The 18,278-nt window shown below is 45.6% G+C and overlaps 1 protein-coding gene across 1 annotated transcript; it reads right to left on the bottom strand.

The window, feature by feature from the left end:
• Window positions 1-336: 336 nt before the first annotated feature.
• On the bottom strand, window positions 337-2,368 carry LOC120703633 (berberine bridge enzyme-like Cyn d 4). The gene has a single exon (XM_039987773.1). It carries the CDS (start codon window positions 2,206-2,208, stop codon window positions 574-576), a length of 1,635 nt encoding a protein of 544 aa, XP_039843707.1. The 5' UTR covers window positions 2,209-2,368; the 3' UTR covers window positions 337-573.
• Window positions 2,369-18,278: the final 15,910 nt, after the last annotated feature.

Raw genomic sequence — 18,278 nt, 5'->3', positions numbered from 1 at the left:
TTTTCTTTTATACTCCGCACACATGGGCCATGGTTGTCCTGGCTGACGTGTCAAGTTACATTGCCCATAACTTGATTACTGGGCCCGAATTTTTGCATGACAGCGCATTACAATTGGTGACAAATGCTTCATGATGTTTCACATTGCATGTTATGACGGTTGCAAAAATTCTGTCACAAGACACGGGCCTATTGGTGGAGGCCAAATGAGCCAATCCCTAATCCATGACGGTAACTTGAGAATCGTCACATAATTATGTCATATTGTGATGTTTCTTAAAACCGTCACGCAGAATCCATCATGAACCACACCAACCCATTCCACCACTGGCTAGTGTATAGAGCATGCCTCATTATTACAGTAAGTACCATTAGATTAACAACTATAATACACCTAGCTTTTTGTTTTTGAAATAGATTCTCAACTAGCACCTTATTGTCTAGGGATTATAGGCTTTCCTGTAAATCTATACTAGCTAAGTGTTCTCTGAATACATTGGACGATAAGCCTTTCGTGAGCGGATCCGCTAGCATCTTTTTTTATTTATATATACTTGAGACAAATAATATGATTCTAAATTTTCTCTTTCACACCATAAACTTTATGTCCAACGACCGAGTCGGGTACTCGGTTGGAGATGAAACTAACAGGCACAAGTGGCGGGATGCTCTGCTCGTTCCTGAAGTAGTCGTCAGGGTCGATCTTGCCCTTGGCCAGAGCGAGTCTCTTGTAGTTTCCCTTGAAGTACTTCTCGCCCCAGACCTTGCCTGCCTCGTAGCTGCTGACGTTGCCCACGACGACGTTCCTCCCCAGGTCGAGGTCCCTGTAGTTGAAGTAGGCCTCCCTCGGGTTCTTGCTCACGTACGGCGCCATGAACGCGTACAGGTCCCTGATCCACCTCACGTTCGGCTCCCCGTCGTTGCCGGCGGCCCAGGAGTTCTGGTAATAGATATTGTACAACACGCCGCCGCGGTGCGGGAACGGCGTCGCCGCCTCCGGCACGGCGCTGATCGCTCCGCCGTATGGGTCTACGATCATGATCCCCGGGTCAGGCTTGGCGAGCCAGCCGAAGATCTCCGCCCACACGTCGCGGGGGATGGCTCGCCGGACGTAGTCGGACGCCACCTTGTAGGAGGTGTCCATGGAGGTGGTCCGGTTCAGCAGGTCCGTCACGGGGATGGGCTGGCCGCTGCCCACGTAGACGTAGAGCACGGACTCGGCCCAGCTCATCTCCCGGCAGTGCGAGCGGTTAATCCCGAGTTCCGGGAAGCGGCCACGCATCACCGGGAGGAGCGCGTCGCACGTGCCGAGGTACAGGGACTCGAAGCTGGCCCACCCGTTCGTGACTATTACCCTGATGAACAGGTCGTCCGGGAGGGCCGGGCCGACCTCCTGCCACTTGGTCAGGACGTCGACGGCGCCGTCGTTGACGGATACAGGGACGATGAACGACGCGACCTTGGGTGGGACGGGAACGAGCCTCACCCGCCACGACAGCACGATGCCGAAGCTCTCGCCCCCGCCGCCGCGGATGGCCCAGAAGACCTCGCGCCCCATGGCCTTCTTGTCCAGGAGCCTGCCCTGGGCATCAACCAGCACGGCGTCGATGACGTGGTCGACGGCGATGCCGTACTTGCGTAGCAGCAGGCCGAACGCGCCGCCGCTGAAGTGGCCGCCCACGCCGATGGTCGGGCACAGGCCGGCCGGGAAGACCAGCCGGTCGCCGCTCGCCTTCGTGACGGCGTAGTACAGCTCGCCGACCGTGGCGCCGGAGTCCACCCACGCGGTGGCCCTGGCCCGGTCCACGCGCACGGAGCGGAGGTTGGCGAGGTCGACCAGAGCGAACGTCTCGGGTTGGACGGACCGGTACGAGAGGCCCTCGTAGTCGTGCCCTCCGCTGCGCACTCGGACGCGGACGCCGTGGCGGCGGCCGCAGAGCACGGTGGCCTGGGCGTGGGAGGCGTTGGTGGGCCTGACGATGCAGAGCGGGCGCACCGTGCCGGGTGTGGAGAACCGGGGGTTCCTGATGTACGCCGCCAGGACGGAGGTGAAGGAAGGCGAGCTCTGCGTGAATATGAGCTTGCTCGGAATGCTGGCCGAGAGGCAGTGGAGGAAGTCGCCGGAGGAAGCCGAGGAGGAGGGGGTGGGGGCGTAGAAACACACGAGGCAAACGGTGAGCACCAGTGCTCGGAATCGGAGCACGGCCATTTTTGCTGCTCTGAGCTTGCACGATGTGCTATGGGATGCTGTGGGCTCTAGAGCTAGTGAGCTCCTCTACATCCATTTAAAGCCAACACGGAACGCATCAGTTCCAGCTAGGATTATTTGCAGGACAACATTGTTGGCTTGTTGCCTAGGAGTATCTAGGAATACGGAGTGCACGGTGCAGAAGAATGTGAGCACGTATGGAAATGGAGAAGTGACGGCATGAAGGTTACATTTGAGCGCACGGTGCTATATTGATTTAGGACTTGAATCTAATTTTATTTAAGCCAATAAATAAGGTTAGAAATAAAATAAAAATTTACTTTCAGTACATATACAAAACTAGGACATATATCCTTAAACATATTTTTTCTAATATATTTATTTTTTAAATATGATTTGATATACCTATAGTTCAAATTGGATTTACTTTAACCAAAAACATAAAATCTCGTGTAAGCATTAGAAAATAGTAAACTAGTTCAAAAGTTATTGAAATCTGTACACCACTTTTATGTAGCATAGTACATGTAAAAGATTATATTTGGGGTACATGAGCAAATATGTAGTATTTTCAACAATAATAATAGAAAATAATAAATTTTACTTTCCATGGCCGTTCCATAGTCCGAGCTGCTCCTAGAAATCCTTTTATTAGGAGGGTTCCATCATTCAGTCAGTCCTTGGAAATCTTTCAGCCTTTCAGGAGCAGATCGGTTGTTATAGTGCACATCATGAATATTAAGTGCCGAGAAACTTCTCAACCACTCCAGAAATAGATATTTTTCTAGTTTTCTACAAATCATTCTTATAATAGTAATAAGTTTAGCGTAACGTTTTGGACTTGATGATTTTCAAACAAAGGAGTAGTCTAATATAGTGCAGAATCACAAGTGACGTGCTTTGATTATAGCCTGCCTACCTTGATTTTAAAAATAACAAGCTTGTAAATGGTGAAAGACTTTGGCATGACCCTGGATGGATCCTAACTTGGAGACCTCGCCCGTGACGCTTGTAGCTTACACCCCACTAGTGCAAAACGATCCGTAAGAGCGCCCTTTTTTCCAGGGGCGCGGATCAGTTAACCCGCTCACAAGGAGAGGGGTTACTGCCCATCCATATAAATGCATTTCCTTTCCTGTTTCTAAGTGCGGCTCGCCTAGTCACCCGCCTCTAAAAAAATATTTTTCAGAGCGGATGATGGCATGACCTACTCCTAAAATTGATTTTCATGGGTGGACGATGACATGATCCCTACAAATGGTTCCACATAAATAAATTCATAACTTTTTTATATTATCTCAAATAAAAAAGTCAACCTTTATATAAAAATTGTAGAGTTTGATGAGATCTAAAATTTTATATTTGATAACCTACTCATTTAAAGTTATTTATAGTTCAAAAAATTAATAAAAAATCTCTAATTTCAAATTTAGAATTTTTGACTTTTTCCAAACAACCTCGGATGTAGAGTAGCTTCATATCAAAATTGTAGTGGTAAGATATAATATTTTATAGTTTGTACATTATTCATTTAAGACAGTTTAGGATCACAAGATTGAATTGTTGTACTCTATAATAGGTGTGACGTGCAATATTGTATGGAAATAGTTTATGAGAATATGAAAGCAATTTGAACATATGTATCGTGATTGTGATATTTTGAACAATTGGAAAAACACTTGAGATATGAGAAATATATCTTCTCTCTCTATGCGTGCATGTGTGTTCAAAGAAAAGAATAAAAACAAAACTAAATAAATAATTGTAGGTCCGGGTGATAGCGTTACCGGCTCCTAGAAATAATTTTCAAAGACGGGTGATGGCATCAACCACTCCTACAAATCGTTAATATAAAAAATAACATACCTCATTCGGTCAGGTGACATATCAGGCTGGAGGTAAGAGCATTGAACCCTGGTTAACGCAAGTGTAAATATTTTATCAAAAAATTGTACCCCAATATTAGGCGGCCTTGTGACGATGGCCGGTTGGTTGGCATTTTTTCTTTTATATTTTGTTTGTTTTCAATTTTTCTAATTCTTTTATTTTCTGAAAATTTACTTGTAGGGGTGGTTTTATGCCCTAACACGCCTATGCAAATAGCATTTCTTGGGGCAGTGATGGATTTATCCGCCCTTGAAAATGAATTTACCCAGGAGGGTATGTTATCTGCTCCTATAAATGGCAGCTTGTAGCTACAAAAAGCAAGAGCTCGTCAACCTAGACATAATTAACTGAGATCGAAGAACCTAACTGAACCGACCGAAATCAAACTCAAACTGACTGAAAATGAATTTTTTTGTCATAATTTTGATCTTGGATCTCTAATGACCGAATTAATCCAGTCTATTCGGTTTTAAGCAGCGGTTAACCAAATATCAACAATACCAAATTATATAGAAAGAGGCCTAATTCCTCTCTCAAGTGCAGCCCAAAACCATCCACGCCGCCCGTAAAGCCTTCACATATGCTAACCCTAACACCACCCACCCCACCAGCCTACCACACCACCACCGCCCACCTCCCCTCCCTCCTAGACTGCGGCACCCCAACCGCCTCCAAAATTTAACCATGACCTTAGCTTGGAGGCAGTTGTCTTTACCCACCTCGGAAAATAAAAAAATGCGGGCCTCAGTTAAGTTTAATGTAGTAGTGCCCTTAGCTTCCCTCTCTATCTCTCTCTACCCTAATATGGCGATACCCGCCCGAAAGCGCTCTACGGCTCCGCACTCCCCAGGTTCCACCCGGCGCCTGCTCACACCCCGCCAATGCCGGCTCCTCCGTGGTGCGGTCGCGCTGGTGACAGCAGCCTGGTGCTGGGGCTACCAAGCTGACGACTATGGCTTGCGTGCTTGGCGCTTGGGGCCGGCCAACTCGGTAGCGTCCTTCCTCGGGCCCTTCAGGTCGTGCGGCGGCCGGCGACGCATCCCCACCGCGGCCCCAGCTCGACAGTCCTCTCTCGAGCCATCCATGCCAGATCCAGCGATTGAAGCCTCGACGATGGCGACAGATCCAGTTTTCTGTTGATTTGCAGTCAATTTTGTTTGATTTGTGTTCACTTGTGCATTGATGGAGCTATCTGTGCTTAATTCATATGCGATTGTGCTTCAATCTTGCATTTTTTTGTGTTGCCTCGATGTTTCAGTTCGTTTGGTCATGACCATGACCGAACCAAAATATCCAACACTGAATTTGCTCGGTCCTAGGAATTTTCAAGAATCAATCGATTTCTATTTTCTGATTAATGAATTTGGCAAACAACTGAAGAACCGATCGGTTTGGTTCGGTTAGACTGAATGCCCAGGCTAATGAGCATGTACTGCACCCGCGCCTGCAAATATGGTTCAACCGCCCCTACGAACCTTTTTTTAGTGCCCATCACTCATTTTCTTATAGTGTTGGGCCCGTGCGCCTGCAACATTTCCTGCGTTACATTTAGTGCATTTTCGTAGTGTGGTTGCGCTCTAGTCATATTCCCACACTAATACAATAAACCGTGTAGCCATGAAGAAATGGATCCTGGTGGTGACAATATTGCAGAGACATATAAATTGATATGATTGAGGAACATATATATAAGAAAATTTAAGGATCTAAAATTGCCAAAGTTGTTGAAAAGAGCAATATTCAAAATCACGTTTCATACAAAACAATGGGACGAAATACATGACTAGGACTGTATCTGGTTGGCTCTCTTGGCTGCCTTACTGTGGTGACAATGACTAGCGAACGACTTGTCACTGGTGCTCGCATTTTTCTGTAGAATTTAACCGGCTTTATTCTTTCAGTGGTAGGCGACGTGCTGGTCGATAGCGTGGCGTCAGTGGTGACTTCATCAATCTTGAAGTTCTGCCGGCTGAATCTCTCTGGGGTGCTCATAAGGGTAGAGTTGTGTGCGTATATTCATAGGAGTGATTGTATGTGTGTTTGGGAGTGTCTGTGTTTGTACTGTATTTTGCAAAAAAATAAAGAAACCATAAGTAATGATTGTTTGCTTTCGTGTGGAAAAAATAAAAATGGATTGGGTGCAGCCAATGGTGTACTCCGAAGAGTTTAGCAGAAAAGAAAGACCAACCATAGAGGAGTATGATATTACACATGATGAACGGACGGATGAAGCCAACAGAAAAATATCAAAATCTCATAAACATCATGCAAAGGGCGTGGTCTCGGTTCCTCAGAAAACAATTAGGAGTCTCATCAGCGCCGAGTGAACATGAATTGAAACTTGACACGCCGGTACGAATATAATACATATCGCACGTCTATTTTCATTTATTCAAACGACATGAATATTTCATAACCCATATATATATGTATATATATATACATATATATATATAGCGTTTGAGATAGAAGCAATGAACCAACCTCTGTAGATACTACGTATGCGAGAACATGTATTATTTTTGCAGAGACACAAAGAGGATGACACAACATGCATTCGGTGTACGTATAACATTAATAATAATTTCTTGCATTTAATTCCATGCAAGTACTAACTGAGAACATTGGTTTTTATATTGTACTTGACAGATTTGATGTATGAAAGAGGACCTCATCGAACCGGCAAGAATCAGGGCAATCCAAGAATTGCTTTGTGGATTCATATTGGATGAGGTGCTAAATCCAAAAGGTGAATTTTATTCGGATCAAAGGATAGATAAGTGTGGCTCGAGCTGATCCAAAGAAGCACGGCAACGGTGATGACGAAGATGATGACTAGAATTATTTAAAAATTTGTCTGAAAAAACTTATGAGCATTCATACTTGTAAATATTTTAGTAAACCCAAGTTCTCTAATATTAGAAGTAATTGTAATATTTCAAGTGTATATAAATATAATATGTATATAATTTCTTTTATTTGCTCGATACAAATACGAATGCTAGATATGAGTATGAATACACAAACCACTACGAGTATGAGTACTAATACTAATTAATTAAAATTGAGAAGAAAAGAGAAAAAACATAATGGGCAAAAAAAAAACTTATATTAGTACCGGTACTAAGATGCCTGCCCTGATTGCCTGTGTGGCCAATAGTTTAGTACCGATTAGTGTTACCAATCGGTACTAAACTAGCCATTTAATACCGGGCGTGGTGACTGGTACTAAATGCACACGCACTTAGTACTGGAGGAGCGGTACCGGGCGGGAAACCGGTACTAATTAGGGGTCAGACCGAATGTCCAGGCTAATGAGCATGTACTGCACCCGCGCCTGCAAATATGGTTCAACCGCCCCTACGAACCTTTTTTTAGTGCCCATCACTCATTTTCTTATAGTGATGGGCCCATGCGCCTGCAACATTTCCTGCGTTACATTTAGTGCATTTTCGTAGTGTGGTTGCGCTCTAGTCATATTCCCACACTAATACAATAAACCGTTTAGCCATGAAGAAATGGATCCTGGTGGTGACAATATTGCAGAGACATATAAATTGATATGATTGAGGAACATATATATAAGAAAATTTAAGGACCTAAAATTGCCAAAGTTGTTGAAAAGAGCAATATTCAAAATCACGTTTCATACAAAACAATGGGACGAAATACATGACTAGGACCGTATCTGGTTGGCTCTCTTGGCTGCCTTACTGTGGTGACAATGACTAGTGAACGACTCGTTATTGGTGCTCGCATTTTTCTAAATTTATTCTAGAATTTAACCGGCTTTATTCTTTCAGTGGTAGACGACGTGCTCGTCGATAGCGTGACGTCAGTGGTGACTTCGTTAATCTCGAAGTTCTGCCAGCTGAGTCTCTCTGGGATGCTAATAAGGGTAGAGTTGTGTGCGTGTATTCATAGGGGTGATTGTACGTGCGTTTGGGAGTGTCTGTGTTTTTACTGTATTTGGCAAAAAAAATAAAGGAACTATAAGTAATGATTGTTTGCTTTCCTGTGGAAAAAATAAAAATGGAATGGTGTACTCCGAAGAGTTTAGCAGAAAAGAAAGACCAACCATAGAGGAGTATGATATTACACATGATGAACGGACGGATGAAAAAATATAGTTAGATAATATTCTCTTAATTGCATGCTGGGCATTATTGGCAGCCATCCAGTAAATTAAACACCATCACAGAATAGTTTTGATAAGAACACAGATGCTGCACAATACTGGTGCTGGATCGATCTTGCTTTCCTCGTGTAGCCACGTTCGCTGTCGGGCCTAGCTACACGCATAAATCCACACAGCACGATCGCCATCATCAACGCCAAGTCCACACATGTGATCGAGTTGCTTTCTCGTGGCGCCTAATTAAATATGTAATCATCTAAACTCATGCAACCCCGAAACTGTAAAAACCACCCAATTTGACACTGCTTTAGGCAAACCGCCGGTCATTATCACTTAGATGAGAGCTAACACGTGCTCGCTCGAGAGCACGCCACGTGTTAACCCACATCTAAAGACTTGACAACCGACACGTCATTCGGCTAAAATAATATCAAATCTAGTATTCCCGGTATGTACTCCACTGAACGCCCAAGATCATGCACACATACCGTTTACAATAGATACATCACCAATGAACCACAAAGCGCAATTTTAAGCATAAAAAGAGTACAACAAATAATTATTACAAATTCAACATAGGAGGGTTCAAATATATAAAAATAAAAGGGTTTAATATCTCCATACAGCCTTAGTCCATGAGTGATAAATAAGAGATATAAAAATAAAGTTTAGTGTTTTGTCATGTTCTCTCCAAAAGAACCACTACGCAGCAGCGGATAAAAGATACAATCGCAAAATCAATAGCGTCCTGTTCAAGGGCGCTATCGCAACCACAAGACCTACTCCTCTCCCGCGCCAGAGTTGGCGGGATAGAAGTGGCCAAAAACAACTTCCGGCTCACCTGCAATTTAGTTTAGAAAGCAACATAAGTACAAAAGGTACTTGCAAGAATTACGCAATTAAATAAACAAGGAGTATGCAAGGGCTCAAACAAATGATGCTTAAAGGTTAAGTAATTATTGCATAAGCATTAGCTCTCTAAACCAACATCTAGCTCTCTAGCAAAATTAATTATCTTGCCCAACCAACAACACCAATTTTAGTTCATTATAAAGTGAGACAAGTAAGTAACCATAAAAGTGCCATGAATCACATACCATCGTAACCGAAACTTTCTACGAAGAGTTAGTCAGACAAAGAGCTTGCTCATAACCGAGAGCGCAGAAATTCGAATTGATTTAAACTTTACAAGGGTGTACTTCTTTACCCACACGATACAAGGACCGTGCGGCCCACCCAACCGATCATGTTGGATAAGGGAGTACTCACGTTAACCGTTCCCAACAAGCCTCAACCATTGAACATCATGCATAGTTCACGCGGAGAGTCACCTAGGTCCATCGGGGACATCTCTAAGCCTCCCTACATAACTCCTTGGGCCATGTATCTAGGACCGTGCATCAAAAGTCTAGGCAAAGAAGGTAATTGGCTTATCCTTATCATTAATTAGGATATGTGGTAGCACGATAAAATGCTCAAAACCGAGGTCATCCAGTTGTCGGTCAAAACCCACCGGCGAGTAGTGACAGGCAACACGAGGAGCCGGGAGGCTGCCGGGGCGCTGGCTGGCACCGGTCCCTCGGTCAACGGCCCAGATCCTGGCACACGCCGTCGCTTCCGGAGATGCAGGGCATGCCACCTGATCTATACCCGATCAGGAGGGTGTGAACGTGCCTTCGACGATTTGCCTACAAGCACAAACATGTGTAAACATTAGTCCAAGCCGTGGTCGGCTCCCCGGGACGACTCTTGCATCGGCTTTAAAGAGCCGATCGAGTCCTGGTGTCAGATTGGATCTGCATATCCAGATGGTAATGGATAAAGCAAATAACTGCAAAAACTACTTCAATTAAATCTAGCTAATCTAATCCACGACGGTAAAAGCTTCACTGCTAGATCGGAACATCCTACACGTAGTTAGGCCTAACGAGCGTAAAAGATAACTGAGCCTTGACCAGAAAAGAGGCCTAAGAACAAGCGAAAGCCGATTCATGGATCAATCCCTATTAAGATCAAGGCAAAGCATCTAATATGTCGCTGGATCGTCCAACCCGTTTGCAAGGCCTAAACTAGCAGATATTATGCCAATTCTTAAGTATAAGAACTAACCATAACAGATTAGATCTACTAGATAAAAAAGGAGCAGAGTGTCATCTCTACGCGACTAATTCCATGCAACGAGAATTAGTATAAGATTAAAACATGATCGCGCAGAGATGACATGATGTTCGTAGATGATAAGCAACAAAAGCACGATGAATCTACTAAAAATCATGCTATGAAAATCAGGATAACTAGCACTACTCGCCATCAAAAACGCTTCAGTACGAGTAATACCAAGGTAAAAGCAAGAACAACGCTGCCCTGATCGCAAGAAGCGATCAGGGCAGCATGGCACTTACTTTGACGAAACCCTAGAATTAGGGGTGGCGGTGCGCCGAGAGTTGTTGTTTGGAAAACGTGATGATGTTCTCCTTTTACAAATGTCATAGGGTACATATTTATTGTAACACCCGGTTTATAAAAGGACATAAACCGAGCAATCATATACGTGCCAGGATCAAGTCACACGTATATACAACAGAATGAACAGTATATCACAGCACATATCACGTAAAAAGATATAATAAAGCGAATACGAATGTTATTTATTACATGAATGACAAAATGTCTGATACAGCGGAAGCGTAAAAACATATACGAAAACTCTCGTCGAAGCTGGGCACCACAGGGACGTCGACTGGGAGACAAACACCTAGAAGTCCTCGTACTCCTGGTAGCTCTGAGTGAACACCCTCGCGTCGGCAGGAACTGAGCAGCAGTAGAGTATCCCCAAGAGGAAAAAGAGTAGAGTAGGCAAGAGTGAGTACACAACTTGTACTCAACAAGTATAACATAAACTATGAGGCTCTAAGGTTGGCTGGCTTAACTGCATTAGCTTTTAATCTTGGCAAAATTTTATTAAAGCTAATTACTACAAGTTGATGAATTACCATAACCCAATTACATAGTAATTAATCAGAATTAATTATGATACTACTGAGAACCAAACCAAACCAACCACCCGGGGAAACCCTCCTAACCAAAAGAAGATAACCCCACTAATCAGAAGGAGGATCTGAGCCGCTCATGACCGTGAGCACGGCTAGTATACCAGTTTTACACTCTGCAGAGGTTGCACATCTTTACCCACAAGTCGTGAGCTACACTAGTTGTTCATCACACTTCCTTAGGTGAGATGACTAGCAAACTCACTACGAGGCCTATACAAAGAATCTCGTTGGTAAGGAGTAACCGCGAAGGTGGATCGGTGACGATGGGGCCCACCTCACGGGGGTACAAGACACAGGTGCCCAGACCAAGCACAGACCAAGCCGGATGAGCAGGGACCATTGAAGCTTACCTCGCCTGCCCCGCAGGTAAGTTACTCCAAACCAAAAAGACCTAATTATTACGCCAAGACCGCCCCATTCCAGTCTTGTGGTAGCGCTGTTTTCCCAGGTTGTCGCTCTATGAACCGGTCCTTATGGAGAGTGGCCAACCAAGCACTAAGCACCGTGCTGGCCCCCTAAACCATGTTTCTAGAAAAACCACTTTTTAACGAGACGTGAGCCACTCAAGCGGGCCACTCCCAGAATTAAGTTGCATATACCATTAATCAAATTAATTAAAAAGGACCATTATGTGTGAGAGCGCAGCAACCTAGCACGACTAACCAAAATGCAACCCAAGGGATATTTAAAGGATATAAAGTGGCTAGGAAAATCCTTATAGGCATACAGTATTAAAATGCAGTATGAAAATGTATTTAAAGTGATAGGTGTTGTTCATGTTATACTTGCCTTCCTCAAACTGCTCCTACCGCTGCTCAAACTGATATGAAGATGGATGCTCCGGGTACTGGTACTGGGGCTCCTCAGATGGATCAACGTGTACCCACGAACACATGGCCAAAAACAATACACAACATAAACATACAAGCAAACAAGTGCAAACACTAAGAAACAGTACAACAATACATAAAAACAGCAAACAAAACTAGGCTAGAACTATTCTACACGTTACAATGATCGTGTGGACACAAAGAACGCCTAAAATGGAGCTAGAACGTGAAAACTACACTTAAAACAAGATCCAGGGACCTATCTGCGAGAAAAACTGAGTTACAGGGGGTTTCTGGGCAAAACCGAGGACCTAAACATAAATAACAGGTAGATCTAGGGTCTAACGCGCAAAAATAGCAGGTCTAGATGGCGGGTTCTAATACTAGAAAGTTCAAGGGGTTCCGTGCAAGATTTTGGGCCTAACTGGAATTATATTTGAACTGGTTGGGACGGCGGGTTTATTTAAACGAAACCCAGGGTCTCTTTAGCAAAAAGTCCAGGCCGAACCGGTATCTAAGGATATCAGCCGTCAGAGCTAGATCTTGTGGCTCAGATTTAAAGGATCCTAGATCTAATCTTGGCCGCTGGCTTCTGATCGGATGGCCCAGGTGCTTTGCGCGCGGGAGCGGCGGCGGTGGGTCGCCGGAGCTCTGCTCCGCAGCGGGGGGGGGGGGGGTCGCCGGGGTTGGCCAATCCGGCACCCCAGGGGTCAATTCGACCTGGATCTGGGTCTAGGATGGACTATGTGCCATGCGTAGTCCACCTGGGGCCTTTGCGGGCCTCAGGGAGGTCCGTGGCGGCGTGCGCACCGGCGGCGGCGAGTCTGTGCGGCGGTGCTCGCCGGTGCATGGCATGCAGGCTGCTGGGGTGCGCTACGGGCTAAAGCAACTAGTGTAAAAAAGCACGGCGGGGACTTGGGGTGCTCACCGAGGTTTGGAACGGCCGGGGGCGTGATGCAGCGGGGTTGGCGGCGAGGTCCGGCGGCGTGGCGTGGACCGGCGTTCGCGGAGGGGTCGCTGCGGGGGGCGCTCCGGGGTTGCTGATCCGCCAGGAAGGTCCGTGCGGGCCCTGTGAAGGTGTGCAGGGGTTAGGACGGCCTGAACCACGCCAGCGACGAGGAATTGCAGTGGTGGAGGAAACTCACCGGAGAGGCGTCCGGGCGAAATTCCAGCGCGGCACGGGACTAGGGCCGAGGCAAAGGCCTCAGGAAGGTTGCAGGCGTCGAGGCGGTGCTCCTGGGGTGATTTGCGGTGGCTGTGAGGCACTGGCACGGCGAGAGCACGGCAGCACAGAGACTCTGCACCGGCGATGGCGTGGCGGAGGTGGGTAGGGTTTGCTGGCGGCGGTTGTGGGGCGAGATGGGGAGCAGGGAGATCCGCGGGGTGGTTCAAAGAGGATGGCTGAGGATCTCGGCGTGCGCTCGGAAAGGAAGGCTCGCCGGGATCTCGGCATGACGGTTGTGCGGCTGTTGCGCGAGCGGAGGGCGCGGGGAAGACGAGCCTGGCTCGTGGGTCCGGTCTGGCAGCGGGGCGCGGGCTGCTGGGCCGGCGCTGGGTGGGGGAAGCGCGTGTGGGAGCAGGGCACGGCGTGGGTGCGGGGTGCTGGGCTCAGGCGCAGAGGGAGTGAGCTGGGCCGGTGCTGGCGTGGAGAGAGCCGGGCCGCGGGAAAAAGAGAAGGGGCCGGCTTGGGCCTAGCGGGAACAAGAGAGGCGAGCTGGGCCGCGGAGGGAGTGGGTTGGGTTTGGGTTTTTCTACTGGGCTGGGTTCTTTTCTATTTCTTTCTCCTTTCTATTTCCTATTTCAAACACCACTCAAATCTATTTAAATTCAAATCGAATTTGAATTCAAACTCCTATGCACTCAAACAATTAAAACTTATGCACCAGCATGAATGCAACAACGAGTTTAACCTAGAAAAATTTTAATTACTTGTGAGAAAAAATTAATTTAAATGCAAGTCTAAGCATATAAAACCTTAGAAAATTAAATAAAACCAATTAAATTTATTACTGAATGCTGAAATTTAAATTAGGGTGTTACATTTATAGTTTTGTAGACTTGACGACCAAGTTAAACAAAACCTAGTCCAATACGAAAACTAATCTATCTCTAATGATTACAGATAAAGAGAGCCCATTGGCTCCCGACGCACACAGATAAGAAGAGCCCATCGGCTCTTGGCATGGACCACAATTGCCTCTTCCTTGGACAATCTGTATAGGCCCATTGGCAGCTTCGGCCCATATCCTTCTCGACCAAATTCTGGTGATAACACAGCCGATTCACAAGCCTTCTTTAATTTCCGTAATAAGCCCAACTTGCTCTCGGGCCATTAATTAACCCTGTTAATTTATGGTGATGACACATGCACCCCAAGTTTCAAAGTATGAATGCTTTGAAACTTTGTATAGTCGACGCCTCAATCTGCATGATGGACTCAGCGCCTCGGCTCTTCTGATGCTGCCCTTCTAATAGCTGATGCTTTACTGATAGCCGACGCAAAGAGACGAATCGACTTTACTCCTCCTGCTAAATAACTTGGATCTTTTGAACAGAAAATAACTTCACTCCTCAAATGATTCTCTCAAATCGCTCAATGTGTATGATTCCTCACCAAAGCATTATATTGCCTCCTTTCTCCCTATCTGTAGTATGGCTTTTTATGGAGTTCAGGGTAGGGAATGAAGAGGTAGCATACTCGGGCCGCACATGTTGCAAAGTCAAAGACCGGATCCAATAGAGAAAGCAAGTCATACAATCAGATCAAGATGTGCATGTGTGTGGAATTTTTGTGGCTGGAACTCGCAACCCCCTTTTGCAGAACTCTCCCTTTTATCTTTTGCTGAGATATGAGCTGTCTTTCATTTTTCTTTTTTGCATGCTTTTTGGGGCACGAACATATATATATATATATATATATATATATATATATATATATATATATATATATATATATATATATATATATATATATATATATATATATTTACACAGCCCAAATCTTTCTACATGATGAATATAAAGAGTTCTGTCAAAAAAGGAATGGAGCATTTTTATGGATGGAAGGCATATACTTGCGTAACTTCCAGTGTAGAAGTCAGTATATGAGTGGTTGAGTACATGGAGTGTACGTGATCTTGATCTTAAAAATATGAAGCGAATCTCACAAGGATCACAAAGAATTTGACAATGCTCAATGCAAACACAAGCAGCATATGTATAAAGGTTTTAAATGTGTATATATGCCTCTGGTAGGAATTTAGCATATCACTGAGGAGCTAAGCTATTTAAATTCAAAATTCCCAAGTATTTTGGAGTAAGAAATAAAGTTTGCTCATCATACCGATATTAGCAGTGTTGGCGGCATCGGCAATTTGTTGGTGATCTCCTGTAGCTTCCCGATGCTCTCAACAATTGGTCGATAGAATAGATCCTTCTCTTTTTTTTATCTGCTGGAGGTGATGGCAACGCATCGGCTTTCCTTAATGTCACTGTTCCTGGAGGTGATGGCAACGCATCGGCTTTCCTCACTGTCCCTTGAGGCGATGGCAACATATCAGCTCCCCACATTGTTCCTGGGGTGAAAGTACCACCATCACAGCAGTCGATTGACCTCGCGGATCAGCTTCAACACATCAAAAATCTGCTATCTGCTCCAATTAGTACCCTGGTTGATGATTCCAGCGAAATAAAGAAAATCCTCGAGCAGATAGAATCCCAACTCCCTGAGTCACTTCAGGTCAAGCTCTGGCCAGCCGGCCATCTTCCCTTCTTTCGGGCAGAGGTGAAAGCAGCGCAACAGAGGATAGAACTAAGGCATTCTCAAATCCCTCTGAAAGCCGACATCGCTGAAAAGTGCAAGATGCTAAACCAGAAGAAGGCAACTTTGGATGCCAAAGCCCATATCTCAGCGAGTACAAGGCGACTCAGCCTCCTGGAGAAAGAACTGGCAGAACTCGAAGAAAAAGTCCGCACCACACAGAGACTGATCCCAGAGGAGAAAGCCTCGATTGCAAACTCCAAGCAAGAAGCACAAGAAATAACCGAGCAAGTACGGGCAGAGTTCGCAGAAATCAACACCTTGAGTCAACAGATAGTAACGGGCGATGACAAAGACGACGAAGCAGTCATAGCAAGAGCCGACGCCATACGTGCAGAAGCCATCCATGCCATAGAAGGATTCCTAAACTAGTAGAATAATTCAGAAAACATTTAATGTTGCCTGTTAAACTGAAACTCGTATCTATTAAAAACATCTTAAGTCGGTGGTTACACATCGGCTGCCTTGCTTCTCATATAATTTTTGCTTGCTGGCCAACTCAACGTGTTGGCCTCTCTCACTTTTTGCTTTTTTTTACTGGCCAACTCAACGTGTTGGCCTATCTCATTTTTGCTATTTTTTTACTGGCCAACTCAACGTGTTGGCCTTTTATAATACAGCCAGATGGATTTCATCGGCTCTTGTTAGTCGCCTTCCCACATGCTCGGAAAATATTTCTTGAGGTGTTGGCCATTGACGGCTACAGGAAACTTGACACCACCTAATTCTTCAAGCATGTACGCATTTCTAGGCAGAACCTGATCAACCTTGTACGGTCCATGCCAAATAGGAGACCACTTACCATACTTCCTGTCTTTAGTTCCCAATGGTAGCACTGCCTCCCAAACTAGGTCTCCAACCAGGAATTCTTTCGGCTTGATCTTTTTGTTGTATGCACGAGCAACTTTAGCCTTGTTTTCCTCGATCTTCTCAAGTGACCAAAGTCTTAGCTCTGTAAGATCCTCCACATTATCGCTCATCAAAGTTGCATACTCTTCAGCCGATAGATCATTCTAAAACTCAACACGCCTTGATCCGGCCGTGATCTCCCATGGCAACACGGCGTCTTGACCATAGACCAGATGGTATGGTGACGTCTTGATGGATCCGTGACACGAAATACGATATGCCCACAAAGCCTCTGACAACACCTCATGCCAGCGCCTAGGATATTCATCGATCTTCCTTTTGATCAGCTTGATAAGGCTCTGGTTGGATGCTTCAGCCTGTCCATTAGCCTGGGCATAATATGGGGATGATCTGATCAGCTTGAACCCCGTGTCATCGGCAAACTTTCTAAATTCCTCCGATATTAAGACCGCTCCTCCATCAGTCGTAATGGTCTGAGGAATCCCAAACCTATGAATGATGTGCTCTTTAACGAAACTGATCACATCTCTCGATGCCACCAACCTCATGGGTACCGCCTCCACCCATTTTGTGAAATAATCCATGACAGCTAACACCCATTGGTGACCTTTGCTAGATGGCGGGTTAATCTGCCCAATCATATCCATGGCCCAACCCCTGAACGGCCATGGCTTAATGATTGGATTCATTACTGATGCCGGCACCATCTGAATCTTGTCGAATCTCTGACATGCCTGACATCCCTTGTAATATTTAAAGCAATCCTCAAGCATGGTAGGCTAGTAATATCCTGATCGTCTAATCAGCCATTTCATCTTATGAGCCGATTGATGAGTACCGCAGGCTCCTTCATGAACCTCATGCAAGAGCCTTATCCCCTATCAGAACATACTTCATAGCTTTGATTCCTATCCTTTTGGGTGCCCCCCGAGCCGAATCCTTCAAATAATTGAAGATATCGGCTCTCCAGTCCCCAGGTTCTAGAAACTGAACCTCTACATCGACCCCATCGGCTGTTTCCTTGTATCCGGATGCCATCTATGCCAAGTCATTGGCTTCATTGTTCAAAGTCCTTCGTATTGTTGTCGGTCAAAACCCACCGGCGAGTAGCGACAGGCAACACGAAGAGCCGGGAGGTTGCTGGGGTGCTGGCAGGCACTGCTCCCTCGTCAACAGCCCGCAATCCTGGCACACGCCGCGGCTTCTGAAGACGCAGGGCGTGCCACCTGACCTATACCCGATCAGGAAGGTGCGAATGTGCTTGCAACGATTTCCCTGCATACACAAACATGTGCAAACATATGTCCGAGCCGTGGTCGGCTCCCCGGGACGACTCTTGCATTGGCTTTAAAGAGCCGATCGAGTCCCGGTGTTAGATTGGATCTGTATGTATCCGGATATTGATAAATAAAGCAAATAACTGTAAAGCTGCTTCAATTAAATCTAGTTAATCTAATCCACGACGGTAAAAG

Source organism: Panicum virgatum, chromosome 4K, assembly GCF_016808335.1.
Source record: "Panicum virgatum strain AP13 chromosome 4K, P.virgatum_v5, whole genome shotgun sequence".
NCBI classification, from domain to species: domain Eukaryota; kingdom Viridiplantae; phylum Streptophyta; class Magnoliopsida; order Poales; family Poaceae; genus Panicum; species Panicum virgatum.
The sequence above is the reverse complement of the archived record's forward strand: the minus strand, read 5'-3'. Positions and strand labels throughout refer to the sequence as shown.

Excerpts from the sequence above, each read along its gene's own strand:
- LOC120703633 (XM_039987773.1), bottom strand. The coding sequence starts at position 2,208 with ATGGCCGTGCTCCGATTCCGAGCACTGGTGCTCACCGTTTGCCTCGTG.